Genomic DNA, 22,489 nt, shown 5'->3' with positions numbered 1-22,489 from the left:
ATCAACTCAAAGTCGAGACAACTGGTTGCAACCTGCGACCCAAGGATACACACGCCCGAGAAGGGCCAGGAACATTAACAAGATACCGTGCGGCCAGGACCATGTTCGACCTCCAAAAGCCCTATGCCCGAATGTCAGCCCAGGACATACAGTATTCCCCAAAACAGCAGCCAAAGTCGTGAACTTACGAACGTCGTGGGCATGGGGAGAGACTGCAGGCTGACTGGACCAAATAATCCTGCGGATGACTTGGGAGACCCTGGAACAGGAAAGAAGGGAAACCCGGATCCACCCAAAGAGCGTCCCTTACCACAGAGGCTGTGGCGCGCAGATAACGGCGAAGAACTGCAACCAGACACAAAACATCATGCACCCCCGGCTGAACCAACCAAGCATCAACAACCCAAAGACCCCTTCGGAAAGCAGCAGACTCATTCTTCACCAGAAAAGAGGGAGAAGACTGCAAACGAACGAAACAACCACCAGGACCGAAAGAGCAGAAACCCCTTCTCCGGAGAAGAGCATGAAGCTCCCCGATCTGAACCCCAGAGGCCATTGCCAACAAGAAAAGAGCCTTAGAAAAACAGTCCTGAACCGAGGGGGCCACCACAAGTCGAGGAGAAGAGAGAAAAGAGAGCAACCGGTCCAATGACCAGGACGGCTCAGGCGGCGCACGAGCAGGCCGGAGGTGAAAGAATGCCCGAGAAAGCTTGCGGAACGGAGCAGAAGTGACATCCACCCTAGGAGGTGTGTTGTTGATGTAAGGAGGTCCCTTTGATTATTCAGGGAAATTCATGGTACTTAATGTGAGCAAGCAATTGATTAGTTATAGCCTAATTATAAGAATTAGTGCCAGCTGTCCGCGTAGTGACGGTGTTTTATATTAACGTAAATTGTTTTGCTGAAGTAGTTGTGATTGCACACAGTAGTTCCTTGCAACTGTTGCAAGATTAGAGGGGGCAGTAATGTAGGTATACTTTTGTTGTTGCCAAACCGTGTGTCATTACTGTGTGGGTGCAGTAATTAACGTGTTGTAGAAGCTGCAACCGTATGTGGGCTGTGCATTTATGTTGTTATGCATGCCACTGTAAGTGTGACCTATGTAACCTGGGGTTACTTTGTATTCTTTAAGTTGTGTTGAGGACTTAAGGATTCAGTGAGTTAATTAATGGGAATTAACTTTATAAGGGGTTGCACATTACTTGATGAGTGTGAGAGCTGTTAAGGGGAACAGTGCTGAGCTTGTTGAGATACGTTTCCGGTGCAATTAATTGTCCGTGTGACAACTAATTGACCGCTCTAGCTAATTATGTAATTAGCATTCTCATCATGAATTCACGTAGTGGTGAGGAACTGTCAGAGTCTGTCAGTATTTGTGTTAACGTAATTTGCTCGAGACTAATCACCTTTCTGGGGTATAGCAATAAGTAGCTCATGTTAATTAGTGGAGTAATTAACGTCAGGGGTCTTGATGACTCGGTAAAGCGAGGCCATGGAGCTAGCATAACTCATTATATTAATCATATCCTGTCTGATGACAGTGGATTAAGATGCACTCTTGTTAATTAGTGGAGTAATTAACTCCTCGTCCGTGAATTCACAGTGTTTGATGAGACTTGCTTACGCAGTGCGGAGCGAGACGTATTTATGTATGATTAATTATCGGTCCTGGTGACAGTTAATTAATTGCTTGGGGTTAATTAGGGTAATTAACACTCATTAAAGTAATTTTGACATAAGACTGTTGAGAAGCTACCAAGCTAGTGGTAGGCTTAGTTAACATAACTCGATGGGGATTTAATTAGTTGTCCGTTTGACATTAATTAGGAATTACTCACTGAATACTTGCAAGGAGTCAAGTGTGATGTAATGTAAGAGACTTTGAGTTATTGTTAACAAGATGACTTGTGTTAAGTGAGACAAGTGTTTGTGATTAACGTAGAAGTACCTTGTTGCTGACTGCTGTGATCAGTCAATTAATGTAATTAATCACATAATCAATTTTGTTATTGATTAAGGCAATTTCTTTTGTTTATCATCTGGTGACAGGAGTAAAGTAACTTGGGGATTACTGAAGTAGTGTCTCAGAATCCCACCTTGCCTGGCTTTGTTTACAGTTTACAGTGCAACTTCTTGCAGGGAGTTGCAAAGAGTGTTCTCATTAGGTTGTGATAGGGGGAGTCACTGTTGGACTACCCGCCTAGTTACGTGGGTATCTCAGCTGTAGGGTTGGAGGACCTGTAAGATTGTGATTATAGTATCTGTTCGCCGTGACAATATTGATTGCAAGCTTGTGTCATCAGTGGGCATCATTGTTCAGTTAGTTCATTTATCAGCCCACAGTGCGAAGGGCTGTTGAATAGCTGTGTTGCAAGTGCCACTGGATAGACAATAACGTAACGAATCACTCACTGTGGTGTAAACTAGGCTTGTGAATTATTTTTCTATTTTTTGCTTTGCAATATTGCGTCGTCAGTGGGCACACCTGTGTTCAGGTTAGTTCAGTATGCAGCCGCACAGCAATGGACCGAAGTCATTGCTATTTTAGCTGTTTGTTTTAGTGCCACTGGATGGACATTAACGTAACATAAACTTGATGTTGTATTAATTTAGTCTCTTGTTATTAATAAATTATTTGTTGTTATAGAAACGGTCTTTGATGTCAACCCTTCAACCATTCTTTTCCACCCATGTTCTGCTTTATTACGATTGTTGCAAAGTTTTAAATGACGGTTGTTCTTGGGAATTCGAATTCCAATTCATAGCACCACATCAAATACAAATATTTGATTGTGAGAACCCGTCGGTTACCCTTTATTGGTTTTAACGTCCTGTTTAACTAGGAGGAATCAGCAGCCTATGTGGACAGGTTTTCACCCTAGTGGTGGAAGCCTGGCGGTTTGCTCCCGCTTTTCCTTTTTCTATTGGACTCATGCTTATCTGCCGTGTGCAGTTCTTTAAACTTGAGGTCCACCTCCTAAGGGAGGTAGGCGTAGAAAAAAATCTCACAGCCCTCTCATAAAGTTTCTTAAAATTGGCAATGATTTTCTGGTCCATAGGCTAAAGTAGAGGAGTGGTGTTGGGAGAAAGGTACTTTATTGTAACAAAACTAAATTCCTCCATCGATGAATCCTCCAAACCTGGAGGATGGGCAGGAGCATTATTGGGGAGAAGCAGGGCCTTGAGTGGCAAACTGTTCTCCTGCAAATATTTTTTGATGGCAGGGCACACCACTTTATTCACCCACTCCGTAAAAAATTGCCTAGTCACCCATGCCTTAGCATTAGCCTTCCACATCACACACATTTTGTGTTTCTGCACATTATATTTTTTGAAAACCCTTGGATTTTCAGAATGATACACAAGCAAGGGTTTAATTTTCAAATCGCCATTCGCATTACCACACAACACTAGAGTAAACCGATCTTTCATAGGCTTGTGTCCAGGCAATGACTTCTCCTCCTTGGTAATGTATGTTTTCTTTGGCAATCTTTTCCAAAATAGTCCTGTCTCGTCACAATTAAACACTTGTTGTGGTAGGTATGCCTCACTCTGCACAAAATCTTTAAATTCGCCAATGAATCTTTCAGCCGCTGGTTTGTCTGAGTTGGCAGCCTCCCCATGTCTAACAACACTATGAATTCCACTTCTTTTTCTAAATTTCTCAAACCATCCCCTGCTCGCATTAAACTCTTTCACTTCTGCATCACTCGTTCCAGGGGTTTTCTTCAAAAGGTCTTCATGCAATTTTCTTGCCTTTTCACAAATGATGGCCTCCTAAACGCTATCACCCGCTAACTCCTTGTTGTGGATCCAAATTAATAATAACTGTTCAACATCTTCAAGTGTTTGTGTTCTATGTTTTGTGATTATTGATACGCCTTTTGCCACTTTAGCACCCATAATGTCCTTTTTCTTAGCCAGTATGGTGGATATCGTTGACTGGGATTTGTTGTATTGCCTAGCCAATTCAACAACCCGCACACCATCTTCATATTTACGAATGATCTCTTGTTTCTGATCTATGGTCATCCTTACATGGGATCTCATATGTTGAGCCTTACCACTGACTTTCTTGGGACTCATGGCGTGATATATAATAATTACTTTAATGTTCAAAATGCAAAAAATCACCACAAACGCGGAATTTCTTATAGGCGCGATCGTCACTAAGTGAGCAGCTGTAGTAAACTGAGGCAGGTCGGAACGCGTGACCGGGAACCACACGCTCGGTCGACCCGAACGTGTACCAACAAATATCGTTAGTCAACAACACCATCGTATGTCGAGTCGCATTTTTCGATGAAATTTACATCGTAACTCAAAATTATCGTAAGTTGGGGCAATCGTAAGTCGAGGTGCCACTGTATATCCATATCAGCCATAATAGCTCCGGGAAGCCGACAAGGGCTCCCCCAAGAGAAGCACAAAAACAATTAAATTCTTCACAAAGAATTCTGACATGATCATCACTAAGCCACTAAGCAGGAGACACTGGTAAACCAGGAACCACGTGCTCGGTCGACCTATACGTGTATCAACAAACTTGCCAAGCGAGGCAGAGCTCGTATACCGAGTCAAATTTTTATGAAGAAACTGAGCTCATAAGCCGAAATATTAGTAAAGAGGGGCATTCGTCAACCGAGGTTCCACTGTACTGTACAGTGCATCCTCACTCTTAACGAACCTCGCTCTAACAAATTCCCAGCTGGTTTGAATAAATTGCATTCGGTACTAAATGTTCAGTGGAATATACAAATATTCATCTGTGTTGTTCTACTGATGGTGTTGACCTAGACTGGCACGGCAAGGCTGGTGAGAGAATTGTGTACTGTACACACTCTTCACATCGACCACTTCAATATCCGTATCACTAGTATCAGACACCTGTACAGTATTAGATCTTTTTCCAGATTCGAGTTATCAATATCATTGGCATGGTCATCTCCAAGCAATATGCCCTGTATTTCAACATCGGAGTGTTTTCTCAACATGGCCGAATGGGGACTGGGAGCTCAATGTGGATGTGTCCGACATGGTTGCTACAGTAAACAAACCAGCGTTGAATGTAATGAAACGCCATTTTCTGGGTGAGTCCCGGAGGCTCTCCGGAGCTATCCATGGCTGATATGGATACCCTAACTATTTTGCATCAGTCGATGTGGGTGGAGTTCTGGCCTACTGGGGACCACGAGCCAGAACCTGGCCCCTCAGAGAGGCACAGGGAGCAATGGCCCATAGAAATGCACATGTGGTTTGGAGCATTCTATATCTGCCATCGACCGGGACAGGCACCCAGAAAGGTAAGCGCCACAAAACAAACCCCTATTCTGGTTAATAAAAAAAATCGACAAACGAGTGGATAGAACTCCCCCACGAAAACAAACTAACAAGCATGACGTCACATGAGCCGCGCCACATGTCTGCGCAGCTCCCCCCTCCCCGGGAGGGGGAAGGGGGAGCCCCAGACCCCCGCGCCGGCGAACCCCGCCCCAGTTCTGAGGCTGGATATCAAAATTGCGAAAAAAACGCCGACCGGAGGGCAGGAGGGTGCCGGGGAGCCTCCGGGACTCACCCAGAAAATGGCTTTTCATTACATTCAATGCTGGTTTTCTGGGGGGAGCCCTTACGGCTCCCCGGAGCTACTTCACCAAAGACTACCTAAGAAAACAAGGGGACATACCCGGGAGGCGGTCAGTGAACCACTCCTCAACACGTAGTCGAGACGACAACCCAAGGACTCCTCCGGGAAGCAGCAGGCACATGATTCACCAGAAAAAGGGAGAACGGCCGCAGACGAAGAAACCTATGACCACGACCATAGGAGCTAAAAACCACTGCGCCTGAGAAGAGCATGAAGCTCTGCCACACGACCCCCAGAGGCCAATGCCAACATAAAAAGAGAGCAGAGGCAAAGCAAATCTGACCCCAAGGAGTCACAACCGCCATGGAGAAGAAAAACAGGAGAGCACCCTGTCCAAAGACCAGGACGGCACAGGCAGTGCATAAGCAGGCCGGAGGTGAAACAACACACGAGACAGCCTGCGAAACGGCGCAGAAGGAACATCGATACCGAAAGCTAGCAGCAGAAACCTAGGTACCAGACCCAGGAACGGCCCCAAGCGCCTCTACATCCTCCGCAAGCCAATCCTATGACAGCCCCAGGAGGGAAACGAAAACGCAGGACCAAAACCAAAATGCCTCAAGCGTGCAAGTCCACCGCCACAAGTGCAGCCGACAGGGAAGGAACCCGCATAAGGAGCCACCCCGCACCAACATCCCGCAGAAGGGCAGGAGCGAAAAAACTCATTAAGAGGACCAAATCGCCCCCAGGAAAACAAGTAGCGCCGAGACAGCGCAAAGAGAAGAGATATGCACAAAAGAACAAGAAGGCCAAACACCCAGAAGCTGCCAGGAATAGGACCCACAAGCTCTAGAAAGGACCGGAGGGAAGTAGCAAAACCGTCCCGAACCTTCGAGAACAAAAAGAAGTAAACACAAAGGACAAAGGCACAAAAACCCTGTTGCACCCGAGACCAAAAGTCATGCAGAAACCCCAAGAAGAGGGGGACATGACGGAGAAGGCCCATCCTGGAAAAAAGGGACGAAGACCATAGAAAAGCACCCACCGACAGGACGGAAACACCGGGCACAATGGACAAGGGAACCGAGCCCAGGGAGGGGCGACGCCCACAAAGCATGTGCGGAGAGGGGGAACGGAAAAACCCCACACCATAAAACCGCAAGCCCCGCCCAGAGGGGTAGATATACCCAGGCGGGGACCAACGGGGATTAAGGCCCCTCACGTGAGCCCAACCCCAGCCCCGGGAAACCACCCTGCAGGCCCCGGGGCCGAGCTGTCCCTCAAAGCCCCAGCGTCAAGAAAAACCCCGGGGCAGCCGGGAAAAACACTAAGGAAAGGAGCCCACTAGGCTCTGGAACTTGAACCAAAACCGGAGGATAGGCGAGGGGCGAGATGAAGACCCCAAGCTCATCCCCAGCCAGCACAACGAGGCGAGGACAAGACAGAGAATCCAAGGAACATGGAAAAACCAGGCCCGGCACAGCAAGACCAGCAAGGAAGGAGGGCCCCAGAGGGAGCACTGAAGGGCCGAACATAATGCCACAACCAACCCCGACACGCAGCTGCAGTACCAAAACCGCAGCAAAACGTCACCACACTCCCCGAGGAAGCGACAGAAGATAGATAAATCGTACATGAGTGGCACACAAGGGGACACAGGCGGAAACCGAGCACCCAACTGAGCCACAGGGACGGTAGAAGAAATGTGTGCAGTGTAACAGGCAATCAAAGGAACACATTAGGCAGCCCAACTTGGCCTGACCCCATACACAGCCCCAAGAGCAGAGACGAGAGCACCCATGAAGCACAGAATCCACTCGACAGGCAAACGACAGGGGAGAGGCGGAACCAAAGAGCCAGAACCCAATCCTGAAAGCACAAGGAGGTGAGCACAAAACACCCTCGACACAGGAAAACGTACCACCGAACAGGCACCCCCACCGCTGCACTGCGGAACAAGGTGGAGGCGGGGCCCCGAACTCAAGCAAGGTTAGACAATCAGAGGAGAGGGGCAGGAGTACAGGCAGGAGCCGCCTCGGAAGGGCCAAGAGGCCACCCCGCAGACACCTGTGAACCGAGGAAGGAATCAGATGGAGAGAACAAGAGCTGCCCAGTTTGGGCTAATAGCCCTGCAGTAGGCACCTCGGGTGGTATGGTCCACGTTCTCAAGTACGTATGTACACCCATTCCTACTCCCAAAAACAAAAACAGCGTCAGGACGAAGGAGACGCCAAACCGCACCAACTCACCTGCAGAACATAGGCGCTGAAGGGCCATGACGCAAGCTTTCGAGTCCGTAGCCGCCGAAGGCGGCCAGGGCGCCCATGCTGGAGAGGAGGGGAGCGGCAAAAGAGGCTCCCCACCCTAGAACGCAGGGAAAAACCACGTGAATTCCCCACAGCGGCACCCCAGAACACCCCCAAAGCAACGGGGAACGGATTGGATTAAGAAAAGAGCGATAGGCGAAGCCCCCCCCCCTCGAGAGAAAATGGATGCAGAACACGTGTGCACACAGCCCGGAACCAAAACTAACTCCCACGGCGTATGCTCAGGACGCAAAAAAAAAAGTAGCCCAACAAGGCGAGAAGTAGCCCAACCAGTCGAGAAGTAGCCCAACTGGCTACAAGGAGCCCAACAAGGCGAGAAGTAGCCCAACCGGCGACAAGCAGCCCAACCGGCGACAAGCAGCCCAAACTGCAACAAAGAGCCCAAACGGCTACAAGGAGCCTAAACGGCTACAAGGAGCCCAAAACGGCTACAAGGAGCCCAAAACGACTACAAGGAGCCCAAAATGGCTACAAGGAGCCCAAAACGGCTACAAGGAGCCCAAAACGGCTACAAGGAGCCCAAACAGCTACAAGGAGCCCAAAACGGCTACAAGGAGCCCAAAACGACTACAAGGAGCCCAAAATGGCTACAAGGAGCCCAAACGGCTACAAGGAGCCCAAACGGCTACAAGGAGCCCAAACGGCTACAAGGAGCCCAACCTGTCCAGAACAGAAGGAACCAGTATGGAGGCAAACTCCGGGACACGCAGGAGGCAAGCCGCAAAGGCCAACCACACCGCAGGCGAAGAGATGCAGTTAGCCGAAAACCTCCGGAAGACGGAACCGAAGAAACCACAGGGACACGGAACCGAACCCGGGGAGGAGCAGAACCCAAGCCCATATCGTACGCAGAGGGGGGAAAGAAAACCCCACTCCTCGCAACAGTAAGCCCCACTTAGAAGGACGGAAATCCAGGCGGGGCGCAATGGAGCCCAAGGCCCCCAAGGCCGCTCATCCCCAACCCCAGGAGACTCTACACCAGGCCCCGGGGCCGAGTCGACCTCCAAAGCCCCAGCCCCACAAGAAAAAGCCGGGGCAGCCGAGAGAGCTGGAAGAGAAGGGGCCCACTGGTCAGACCCCGGAGCATCGGCCGGAGGAACAGACTCGAATGCCTCCGCAGCTACCCCAGACAGGGCAACCCCCGAAACTGCCCAAGTCTCAGAACCTCTAACCCCGCCCCGACCCCAAAGCCTGGAGATGCATAGGGGCCGGAAGCAGGAGGGAAAAACAAAGGGGGCGTGGAAGAACCAAGGCCGAAGCGACCAAAACCCCCAAGTCTGGGTCCCTACACAAGCGGGGCAGCATCGGGGCGTCCGGGGAAGCGACAAACCTGAGCGTGTTGCAACATCCTACCCAGCAACGCGCGAGCTGCCTGCACCCATGGGAATTCATCAGCAGACTGGGTAAATGGAGTCACGAACAAGCAACAAAGCTCGCATGACTCAAGGGTCGAATGTGTCACTGACCCAACAGGCAGCATGACGGAGGCAAAAACAAGGATAGTCACCCTGAGACAAAGGGACAGAGCAACCCTCAACTCGCACAAAGCGAGAGGGGACGCAAGGGTCTCCACTATCGGATCCGGGAGCCCCCGCGGGGTTTTCCAGGGCCCCTAGACTGGGTCTGCTAAGGGTTATCCCAGGCAGGGTACTGCTAACCGGCGCCCCAAACTACCAAGCAAACTGCTAAAGCTGAACCCACGGGACGTGTCCACCCGTGAGGGTGAAGCAGGGGGTGCCACCACACAAACGAACCTAATATAAGGGGGGGGGGAGGAACAAAAGGCAGACCCCCCTACCAGGCAAAAACAAATATAAAACAAAAACCACACAAGTGGACAACGTACCCAGAGGAAACAGAGCCGGCCGCTGTCATAGGTGAAAACTAGCTACGCAGTACCCTGCACCCCACCAGTGCTATAACTACCACTTACCCCAAGGTAAACAAGGGAGTAAAACCCCCAAACCCTCAAGGCGGCCAAACGCCAAGCAGCGAAAAGCCAAAAGAGGTAGACCCAAGGTGACTTGTGGAAGGCAACCCCAAGCCCCAAGGGCGGTACTTACAGGGCACTCAGGGAAGGTGACCCTAAGCACATGCAGCCTGAATACCTGAGAATACTACTCCCAGCTCACACGACCACCGTAAGAGCAGCACTGAAAACAAGTCACAGCACTGAGACAAGACCGCAGCTGGAGCCACACGACCGTGCATTATCCCATCAGCCGAGAAACTGGGGAGGGGGGTTCGCCGGCGCGGGGGTCTGGGGCTCCCCCTTCCCCCTCCCGGGGAGGGGGGAAGCTGTGCAGACATGCGGCGTGGCTCGTGTGACGTCATGCTTGTTAGTTCCCTGGGGGAGTTCTGTCCACTCGTTTGTCGATTTTTGTTGTTAACCAGAATAGGGGTTTGTTTTGTGGCGCTTACCTTTCTGGGTGCCTGTCCCGGTCGATGGCAGATACAGAATGCTCCAAATCATATGTGCATTTCTATGGGCCATTGCTCCCCGTGCCTCTCTGAGGGGCCAGGTTCTGGCTCGTGATCCCCGGTAGGCCTAGAACTCCACCCACATTGACTGATGCAAAATAGTTAGGGTATCCATATCAGCCATGAATAGCTCCGGGGAGCCGTTGGGGCTCCCCCCAGAAAATGAGTCTGCCCACGGCTGTGAGGCATGCTGGGAATATTTTTCAAACTGGTGGATGCTCATTGGAAGCCTCAGGCCTCCATCTTGTACCCAAGTTTTGAATCCTACAATATATCTACGAGTGCATTAAGGGGTTATGCGCACCCCCGATTGAGTACATTAAGGCACTATGTGCAGTTCAGAGGGTTAATACACTCAACATAACTAGTTAATATCACCATGATTAATACACTCACCATCACTGGGTGATAACAATAATACACTCACCATCACTGGGTGATAACAATAATACACTCACCATCACTGGGTGATAACAATAATACACTCACCATCACTGGGTGATAACAATAATACACTCACCATCACTGGGTGATAACAATAATACGCTCACCATCACTGGGTGATAACAATAATACACTCACCATCACTGGGTGATAACAATAATACACTCACCATCACTGGGTGATAACAATAATACACTCACCATCACTGGGTGATAACAATAATACACTCACCATCACTGGGTGATAACAATAATACACTCACCATCACTGGGTGATAACAATAATACACTCACCATCACAGGGTAATGACACCATGATTAATACACTTGCTATCACTAGTTAATAACACCATGATTAATACACTCACCATCACTGGGTGATGACAATATGATTACCCAGTGATGGTGAGTGTATTAATCATATTGTCATCACCCAGTGATGGTGAGTGTATTAATTATGGTGTCATTACCCAGTGATGGTGAGAGTATTAATGATATTATGATTAATACACTCACCATCACTGGTTAATGACAATATGATTAATACACTCGCCATCACTGGTTAATGACAATATGATTAATACATTCACCATCACTGGTTAATGACAACACCATGATTAATACATTCACCATCACTGGTTAATGACAATATGATTAATACACTCGCCATCACTGGTTAATGACAACACCATGATTAATACATTCACCATTACTGGTTAATGACATCAAGATTAATACTCACCATCATTAGTTAATAACATTATAATAAATACACTCACCATCACTAGTTATTGAAAACATAATAAATACAGTCATTATCACTAGTTACTGTAAACATCATGATTAATATGCTCACCATAACTGGTTAATGACATCAACATGACACACACACTCACCTCTTGTACAGTAAGAATAAAAGTGTTCTTACCATCATTAATGGGCAGAAGTTGTGTTTGCTATCGTCCTTGGTAGCCGAGCAGAGACTGGAAGCCGTATTACCTATTAGGGGAAATAAAACATTTAAGGTTTCTATAACTAAATTTTCCCATCAAAACATAATAAATGTTTAGAAAAATGTAATAATTTTGTTTATGTATTATGCTAAGAGCAGGTTCTATATTGGTACGGAATACCAGAAGCATCAAGAGTAAGTATGGGCCAATAGGCCCTTTGCAGTTACTTTCATTCTTCCCTCTCATTTATCCAATTAATACCCAATGTTCCATATTCTGTCTTGTGTTGGTCAAAAGTTTGTTCACCTCATACAAAACTGTTGCAACATATCACCTCACCCAAATGCGAGTATATAAGACAAGCTGTTTAATTAGGCCTGCCTAATTAAAATTATAATTTTAATTATAATTTAATTAGGCCTACCTCAAGGTAGGCCTGTATTATGTTTCAGATCCTCATTTTTGCCGTTCCTGAGTACCTGAAATTTATCACTGTTAAACATCATGTTATTTTCTGCTGCCAATTGAAAACTTTGTTGACATCTGCTTGTAGTTTTTCAATGTCTTCAGCAGAGGTAATTTTCATGCTGATTTTTGTGTCATCTGCAAAGGACGACACGAAGCTGTGACGTGTATTTTTGTCTATATCAGATATGAGAATAAGGAACAGTAGCAGTGCAAGGACTGTACCTTGAGGTACAGAGCTTTTAACATCGCTTGGACTCGATTTTATCTGATTGACTGTTACTCTTTGTGTTCTGTTCGACAGGAAATTGAGTATCCAGCATCCTACTTTTCCAGTTATTCTCATTGATCAGAGACTTCTTTTAACAATATAAGAAGAGAAAATAATTGTTTTGAAAGAATTTATTTTCTGTGCACCAAGCGGTTGTCATATTTTAATGCAGAACAGTACAGTGGTTAAACAAAACATGCTGTTCGATTAGACCATTTCAGCAGCCCATTATCCATTTCAGTAATTTTCCTTGTATTCCCAGCTCAGCAAGCTGTTCTAGCATGATTTCCCTGTTTGCTGTATCAAAAGCTGCTGCTAGCTTGATGAAGACGGCTTGAGGGGAAGCTTCAATATGAGCGAAGTAGTCAGGAAAACAGTGTTGTGTACTGAGCCCAAGCATAAATCAAAACAGTTGGGGAGACAGGTGCCCCTGTATACGATATGTGAGTCGGTTAAGGTAATTTTCCTTGTATTCCCAGCTCAGCAAGCTGTTCTAGCATGATTTCCCTGTTTGCTGTATCAAAAGCTGCTGCTAGCTTGATGAAGACGGCTTGAGGGGAAGCTTTAATATGAGCGAAGTAGTCAGGAAAACAGTGTTGTGTACTGAGCCCAGGCATAAATCAAAACAGTTGGGGAGACAGGTGCCCCTGTATACGATATGTGAGTCGGTTAAGGACAATGTGTTCAAGCACTTTACAAACACATGATGTTAGAGATATGGGCCTATAATTATCTGAGTGTGGTTTGGGGATATGAACAATAACACTCTTTGTCCAAGCATCAGGTAATACTCATTCACTTAACCCTTAAGCTGCAAAACACGTCATATGACTTTTGAGTAACTTACGCAAAAGTGCGCATCACGTCACATGACGTAATGAAGTACCGCGCAAGATTTGAATAGCCAGTGGGGGGTAGTGGGGGCCCCCCATACACTGCCTAGGGGCTATAGTAAACAGCCGCCATTTTGAAAAAATCCAGCTCCGCCACCAACGCGTGGAAAGCCTCAGTTACCTAGAAGTCACCATGGTGAGCGCACGGCCAAACGCCTCCCGGGCACACACCACTCAATCACTTACTCAAGAGTTAAGTGAATTATAACTAGTGAATTATTTTCTGATGGTGAGGAATGTGACATTGATAAGCACTACACGCAATTGACCGATGATAGTAGCACAGAGTGAATTTGAGATACAGCCTCCTCCCATGGCGGGGCCTACACGCTCACCAGTGCCTCCTCGCCCAGTGTCTACTCCAATTCGCGCACGACCACACAGTTCCTGTACTTATTTAGAGTATGAGGATATTTTGGGCGACGAGTCAGAGGAAGGTGACTCTTTTTCTGCTTTTAATGAGGTGGATTCAGAACATAGTGTTACCATGCCTGTCACTAGTGCCAGTGGGGTTACCAAGCGAGATTTTGTCGCGTCAGCAGCGTCTCACCCAGCCAAGCGCCACCGCATGGCACCACATGAGGAACCAAGACCCTCATGTTCACGTGATGTTACCTCATGTTCACATAGCACCTGTACTTTGCATAGACAGGCTTCAGCTCCTGGTACATGGTGTGCAACGATTCTTCGCCGTCGTGCCGGTGTTTCGTCTCGCAGGACACAAGGTGTACTTGTGTGGAGTGATGGTATTACAAACCTTTTCCCTGATACTGGTGAGGACATGTGTGAAATAGACTATTTTACAGCATTTAATGATGAGACGCTCATGGAATATATTGTACACCAAACGAACCTTCATGCAGCTCATCTCATTGGAAAAATATAACAGAATTTTCACGATTACAGCATTGGAAAAACACCACTGTAGGTGAAATGTATTTATTTTTGGCACTATGTATGTTGATGAAACATTGTGTAAAACATATTATCTCAGACTATTGGAGCAAAGACCAGACTGTTCCAACACCTTAGTTCAGGATATATATGTCCCAAGACAGGTTTCAGATACTCCTCAGGTGTCTTCATTTTGCAAGTAATGAAGACCGGACAGAGATTGATAGACTTTGGAGAGTCAGGCATATTATGAATGAAGTGATTGGAAAGCACAGATATTTCAACGTACCAGCACAGAAGCTGGTGATTGACGAATCCCTTGTGCTTTTCAAAGGACGTGTTGGGTTCAAGCAGTATATTCCCTCCAAACGCAACAGATTTGGATTGAAATTCGTTGTTCTTTGTGACTGTGAAACAGGATACGTGTTACACATGATTCTGTATTCTATTAGCAATGTAGACATTCCCGGTAACGACCAACATGGTTTCTCAGGTAGTGTGGTAAAGTCACTGATGGCACCATGGATGAACAAGGGCCACATTTTATACACAGATAACTACTATACAAGTCCCTTGCTAGCTAAGTTCTTGATTGAAAATAGAACTGGAGTGTGTGGCACAGTAAAGTCAAGAAGACGAGAAATGCCAGTGTTTGACAATAATCTTGAAGTTGGTGACTGCCAGCTAAGAAAAAGTGATCAAATACTCTCAGTTAGGTGGAAAGACGAGAGAAGTGAACTTGCTGACAACCGTTCATGATGGTACAATGGTGAACAGTGGCAAGGTGAACCGAGTAACAAAACAACCAGTATATAAGCCAGATTGTCTTCTTGACTATAATATTAACATGCGTTTGGTTGATAAACGTGACATGATGGTGGGCGCTGTCGAGTGTGTTAGGAAAACATTGAAGTGGATGAGAAAAGTGTTTTTCCATCTGGTTGACGTAAGCATGCTGAACAGCTACAATATGTATCTGGTGAAAACTGGACGTAAACCAAGTTTCCATTTTACACTTGTGACAAAGTTACTAACAAAGTTTGGCAAAGAAATTCTTGGCATACAAAGACCCCATCATGAACCCAGTGTTGCAACATGCTGCTACACCCAGGCTCACTTACATGGAGGCCTTTTAAGCACACAGACTAAAACATTTGCCACCAGCTGGAAAGCGTGCATATAGACCAACGTGATTGCATAGTTTGTAGAACAAAAAAAAAAAAAAAAAGAGACCACAGAACCATAAACTAGTGCAAATATGGTGTGAAGTGTGTGCAGTCCCGTTGTGTGCTGTCAACTGCTTCAACGACTACCACTATCTCCAAGACTTCTAAATGTACAATGATGTTGCAAAAACCTGTAAACAGTGAGTGGATGTGTGTAAATATAATAATGAAAAATGTGAATACATACATGGCGTAATTGAAAACATTTGTGTGTGCATTATTGTGACACTATTAATCAGGTGTATACTTAATGTATGCAAGTTGCATTATAATTCAACATCAAGTAATATTATATGCAACACAGTAAGTGAAAAAGTAGAGTTGAGTATAGTCTTTACTTAGCCAGGTCTCTGTTAAAATAATAAATGATAGTTTAGTACCTAATGCTGTGAGTAGTGCATTTATATCATCAAATTTTTTACCAAGTGATCTGACATTTTGGTTGAAAACTGATAGGCAAGTGTTATTTTGGAGTTATTTTTTTTTTGTGCAAAGTTTTGTGTGTAATAGGTGCAGTAGTGATGATCAATATGGTGGTTATTGTAGATGTGTGAGAGCAGATTTAGTTGAGGATCAATATCAGCTTGCATGTAGATGCAATGGAGTCAAGATACAATAAGGCAAGCAATTACACAACAGTAAAATACTATATCTGCTGTAAATATAAAATAACTATAACAAAAACACACACAAAAAAAGTCAAATAAAGATCACTGTAGTTAGACAAGAAGGATACAGAAGTAAAAAAAAAAAATCAATAAAGATTGACAAGAATAAGGTTCGATAAGAATATATAATTAACCCTTAAAGTGCGCATCACTTCATATGAAGTGTAAATCGTTTTACCAGTCAACTGCGCTTCACTTCATATGAAGTGTATGGGTACCGCGCACGATTTGAATGGCCCGCGGTGTAGCTGGGGGTCCCATACGCTGCCCAGGGGCTCTAGTAAACAGCGGCCATTTTGAAAAAAAATCCAGCTCACGCTCCGATGGCATGGGAGGCCTCAGTTTAGCGAGAGTCACCATGGCGAGCGCATGGTCAAACGCCTCACGAGCACGCATCACTCAGTCCCTCACCCCAGAGCAAATAGCCCACGAATTATTCTCTGAAGGTGAAGAAAGTGTGTTTGACGATTCAGACAACGATGAGGATTATACACAGTTGTCGGGAGATAGTAGCAGCAGCAGTGAAAGTGAGAATGACCGCCATGCCATGGCGAGGCCTATACGCTCTCCCATGCCTCCTCGCCCATTTTCTACCCCAATTCTACCACGACCTCACAGTTCCTGTGGATATTTTCTGTTTGAGGGTGACGAGTCAGAGGGAGGTGACTCCTTTTCTGGGTTTAGTGACTCAGATCAAAGTTTTATTGAGCCTGTGGCTGGTACCAGTGGTGTAACTGGGCGAGAAATTGTCGCGTCAGCAGCATCTCGCCCAGCCAAGCGCTCACGTGCACGTAGCCGCCGTGCTTCTCGCAGACGGTATTCAGCTCCTGGTCGCCGGTATGCATCGCTTCCTCGCCGTCTTTCCTCTGCATCTCGCAGGACGCCTGGTGTACTTGAGTGGAGTGATGGTGACGATTTTATTCCTAATATTCCTCACTTTGACGATAAAGATGTAGGGATTACAAACCTTTTCCCTAATCAAGGTGAGGACATGGCTGAGATGGAATATTTTACAGCATTCTATGATGAACCACTCATGGAATACATTGTACACCAAACGAACCTGCATGCTGCTTACCTGATTGAGAGGGAAATCACAGAATTTTCACGACTGCAGCGTTGGAAAAATACCACAGTGGCGGAAATGTATGTGTTTTTGGCACTCTGTTTGTTGATGAAGCACTGTCACAAACATGCAATAAATGACTATTGGAGCAAGGACAAGACAATACCAACACCTTTATTCGGGAAATATATGTCACGAGACAGGTTTCAGATACTCCTCAGGTGTCTACATTTTGGAAGTGTTCAGGACCGAACACCTGATGATGATTTGATGCTGCAATACAGTTATTAGGAAAGTTTGCAAAAGATGTCCCAGGTATTCAGCGGCCCATCATAAACCCACTGTTGCAGCATGCTGGTACTCCACGCCTCGCTCACACTGAAGGCTTCCTAGCACACAAACTTAAGTATTTGCCACCTGGTGTGAAGCGTGCAATAGCCCAACGTGATTGCTTGGTGTGTAAAACAACGACACGTAGAGACAAGAAACGGAAGCTTGTGCAAACATGGTGTGAAACGTGTGGTATCCCATTATGTGCTGTCGACTGCTTCAATGACTACCACAGTCTAGAAATCTTCTAAGTGTGCTTCAAAGTGTGTATAGCGTGTGCGAGTGTGTAAATATGTAAACATATAAGCAGAACATATAATATAATAGACTGTAATGACATATTATATTGCCGTAATTGAAAACATTTGTGTGCGCCTGTGTATACTCAAATATGCAACAATTATTGATACAAAATATGTTCAAACAGTATTTGAAACACAATTAGTGAAAAAAGATTAGATAAAATGCGCTTAGACATTGTAAATAAATAGCGCGAAAATATATTTGTGGCAACTCTGGCTGTTTGAGGACCGCGCGCAACATCTCCCGGGCGTGTACTGCATGAGCGACCATGCAGATTGTGACGTCATCGCAGAGCTTCTCGGCTCTATTGCAACAAAAGTAAGTACAATAGAATTTTTTTTTTATTTTTCCCGTGATCAGTGAACAGAACTTAACAGATTAGCAAAAAAAAAAAATTTTTTTTTTTTTCAAAATGACATGCGCCTGTGTGGATAGCAGGATATTAGACCCCGAGCATGTTAAGGGTTAATGAAGACAAAAAAATTACAAGGTTAATCTTAATTAATTAATACTGACTTAAATAATCATAAAGTAATACTGTATAATCTTAATGATAATTAACTATAATTAGCTTAGTTATGATCCTATAATTAATATAAATTAATGTATTGTATGTACTAGCTCTATCTTTAAATCTAACAAAATGTTTGTACTGTAACTCTGCAACTTTGTATGTACTGTTCCTAAATATATTATTATTATTATTATTATTATTATTATTATTATTATTATTATAAACTATTATTATTATTATAAACTTAAGAAAAATATGAACTCAATTAATTAAATCCAATAAATGACTAATATAAATCAAAATACCATTAAATTTAAAGATAACAGAGTAAGATAATACATATGAGTAAGATTTTACTAAGATACTGAGGTAGATGCTTACATAAGTACATGGAGACTTTACTGAGATGTTAGGAACTTTTATGGATGAGAGAGCATTATTTAACCAATAGAGTGAAAGACAGCACCTTGGACAAGGTTAGGCCAGGTTAGGCTCAGACACTCATGAGATATTTTCAGTATTGGCATTGGAAAGATTCTGGTTTTCAGATATGCCACAGTCATTAAAGGTCAGTAGTTGTTGGTCACACTTTATTTCCTATCTTCTTCCTGCTCTATCCTTCTTTACAATGATCGTTCCATTCCTAGTGTAGCACTGCTTAATAACACCTGGGTTTTGTTGGCGAATTTGATGCAGTCTGTAGAGGAGGGATCCATGCTGCTTGGTAAGGCACTCATTTATATAGAGATTGGTTTTTTGCTTTGTAGCTGTTTGTATGAGGTCATACTTAGCAGCCTGATTTGCAAGTTTGATGAGCATTCACGTAATGCTGTGGGGACTGTTTTAATCTTTCCTGACAGCCGATTTTATATCAACGTAGACTTTGATCTTTGAAATAATTAAGGGCGTGAGCTACATTACAGCAGTTCTCACCTTGTAGTTCCTCTGGTAGATCCGCAGAGCTAATGATCAGAGAGTCGTGAAGTTGTTGTTGTTCTAAGGCGTCTTCAGAGGCCGCCTGGTGCATCTGGAGATTTATTTTTCCAGCTTTTGAAGGATGTCGCTTTATCCTGGTTGCATTTCCCCTGGTCATAATCTTATTTATTTGCTCCATTGTGTCACTTGTGAATTGCTTGATTGTTGGTCATCGAAGATTAAAGGAGGCGGACATAGTTTGTTGTTGATGGGAGACCGTGGCTTGGAGGGCCTCAATTGCTTCCGAGGAAACTAGATTGAAACTACACAATCTACACTAAATTGTGTAGTTTCTTCAGCCATTTGTTGTCCCACAATGGTTTGAAATTTATACAGGGAGGCATAGATTGAGTGAATTCCACAGCTTGAGTTTTGAGTTGAGTCGTTGGCAGCGGCTGGGAGAGAGGGTTGTAACGCCAGATGCTGTGTTTACCAACACTGGCGATGATCCCAGTGTTGCCGTTGTTTCATTTGGGTCTCTTGGTAACAAGTTGAATGGGCGAGAGGCACCTCTACCTTGCTTGTTGCCAGGTTTGGACATGTTTACGGTGGTAGATACTTGGTAATGTTTACAGAAGTAGATACGTGGAGATTGGTAGTGGAGGTGGGTTAAGCATATAGTGTACGCCTGGCAGCAGGGTCATACATAAACATGCACAATGAAAATTGGTTATTTATGGTTGATTACTGTTGAAGTTTCCTGTGAGTTATGGCATATTAAGTCTCCATGCACTTATCTCTTGCTAGACAGCAGTTAGGCAATGTAGTGTTGGGTGGAGACGAAATTAACCTGAATTTTCTGCCACAGTGCCAGTGTCTTTTGCCTGCATTCCCGCATAGTTATCAGGAAGAGGAAAGAATACAACCCTCTTCCCTACCCTTTCTTTTGAAGGAATAGAGGTATGAAGAAACCCCAGAACTGGTTGATACCTGGTTGGTTGATATCTGGTTGATGGGGTTCTGGGAGTTCTTTTTTTTTTTTTTTTTTTTTTTTTTTTTTTGAGATATATACAAGAGTTGTTACATTCATGTACAGCCACTAGTACACGTAGCGTTTCGGGCAGGTCCCTGGAATACGATCCCCTGCCGCGAAGAATTGTTTTTTCATCCAAGTACACATTTTACTGTTGCGTTAAACAGAGGCTACAGTTAAGGAATTGCGCCCAGTAAATCCTCCCCGGCCAGGATACGAACCCATGACATAGCGCTCGCGGAACGCCAGGCGAGTGTCTTACCACTACACCACGGAGACTGTAAACTACTCTTCTACTCCCCAAACCTGGCCCGAGGCCAGGCTTGACTTGTGAGAGTTTGGTCCGCTAGGCTGTTGCTTGCAGCGACCCGCAGGCCCACATATCCACCACAGTCCGGTTGGTTCGGCACTCCTTGGAGAAAATTATCTAGTTTTCTCTTGAAGGTGTCCACGGTTGTTCCGGCAATATTTCTTATGCTCACGGGAGGATGTTGAACAACCGTGGAGCTCTGATGTTTATACAGTGTTCTCTGATTGTGCCTATGGCACCCCTGCTCTTCACTGGTTCTATTCTGCATTTTCTTCCAAAATGCAGAATATTCATTTTGAATCAAAATTAAAATCTTCCAAAAAACTGAAGACAAAACTCACAAGAAAAACACAGAAACCACAATGGTACCCCAGCACCAGGCCAGGAACCACAATAGGACCCCAGCACTGGGCCAGGCACCACGATGGGACCCCAGCACTGGGCCAGGCACCATGACAGGACCCCAGCACTGGGCCAGGCACCATGATAGGACCCCAGCACTGGCCAGGCACCACGATGGGACCTCAACACCGGGCTAGGCACCATGATGGGACCCCAGCACTGGGCCAGGCACCATGATAGGACCCCAGCACAGGGCCAGGCACCTGAGCCAGGCCATCTACCCAAAATGGGATGAGACACAAACTCCAGAAACCTGCTGCGAGCCATACCCAATTGTCTGAGTGTCAAACAAGAAAGCCCCTGAACCCCAGGATGCACTACACAAAATATCTTTGGATGGTTGCCAGTATATGGATAGTCACCAGTAACTCTACAATTGCCAGTGACCAGTCACCAATGTCTGGTTACTAGCATCTGGATGGTCACCAATATCTGAATGGTCACCAATATCTGAATGGTCACCATTATCTAGAGGGTCACCAGTATCTAGAGGGTCACCAGTATCTAGAGGGTCACCAGTATCTAGAGGGTCACCAGTATCTAGAGGGTCACCAGTATCTAGAGGGGTCATCAGTATCTGGACAGTTACCAGAAACTGAACAGCTGCCAGTAACTGAACAGTTGCCAGTACAGTGGTACCTCGGAATGCGAGTGTCCCTGTATGCGAGTTTTTCGGAAGATGAGCAGGATTTACTCCAAAAATATGTCTCGGAAGGCGAGGGTTACCTCGGGACGCGAGTTTGTTGATACGTGTACAGGCCGACTGGCGCGTGGTGGCATGGCGATCGCGCCTCAGTTTACCAGTGTCTCGTGTCCAGTGACTATCCCACCTGAATTCTTCACAAGGATTTACAGTTTTTTATCGTTTTTTTGGCCATTTGAGCATAAAAGTTGTCATTATATATCTTGCCATGGGTCTCAAGAAAGCCATTGATAAGGTTCAACCTAAGAAAATAGCTGTGAGTAGAGGCAGTAGAGGATGTCCCTTCTTGATTAAGAAAATGTGTGAAGTATGGGAAGAACTGCAAAGTTTTGTTGAAAAAACTCACCCAGATAAAGCTGTAGCAGGCCATTGCATTAACCTTTTAAATGACAATGTGATGTCTTCTTACTACAGACAAGTGTTAAAATGTAGGGAAAAACAAGTGTCATTAGATAAATTCTTAGTAAAACAAGCAAGTCCTAGTGGTATGCAGGCAAAATGTGCCAGAGTGTGCATACCAGTGAAGTCCTCACTGCCTGATGTGATAATGGAAGGGGACTCCCCTTCCAAACAGTAACTCCTCTCTTCCTCCCACCTCCTCACCATCTTCCATACGCCTACAGCATTCAACAACAATGTAAGTAATAACTTGAACATAGTTTTGTAGGTTTATTTAGATGAATTAGGTATAAAAATTTAGTTTGATGT

The 22,489-nt window shown here is 45.3% G+C and overlaps 1 protein-coding gene across 6 annotated transcripts in view; it reads right to left on the bottom strand.

The window, feature by feature from the left end:
* The window catches only part of LOC138364602 (tripartite motif-containing protein 5-like), a 203,907-nt gene that overhangs the window by 153,705 nt on the left and 27,713 nt on the right, over positions 1–22,489 (bottom strand). For 5 of the 6 annotated variants that reach the window (XM_069324439.1, XM_069324440.1, XM_069324442.1 and 2 more), the window contains one exon: positions 11,764–11,834. The exons of the other annotated variant lie outside the window; for it this stretch is intronic. Coding sequence is in view for 3 of the 5 variants with exons in the window: in XM_069324442.1 (XP_069180543.1) it covers positions 11,764–11,769 (6 nt within the window). In the remaining 2 variants the exon portion in view is untranslated. The remainder of the gene's footprint in view (positions 1–11,763; positions 11,835–22,489) is intronic. 6 annotated transcript variants of the gene reach the window in all.

This window comes from Procambarus clarkii, chromosome 14 (assembly GCF_040958095.1).
Source record: "Procambarus clarkii isolate CNS0578487 chromosome 14, FALCON_Pclarkii_2.0, whole genome shotgun sequence".
NCBI lineage: Eukaryota > Metazoa > Arthropoda > Malacostraca > Decapoda > Cambaridae > Procambarus > Procambarus clarkii.
The sequence above is the reverse complement of the archived record's forward strand: the minus strand, read 5'-3'. Positions and strand labels throughout refer to the sequence as shown.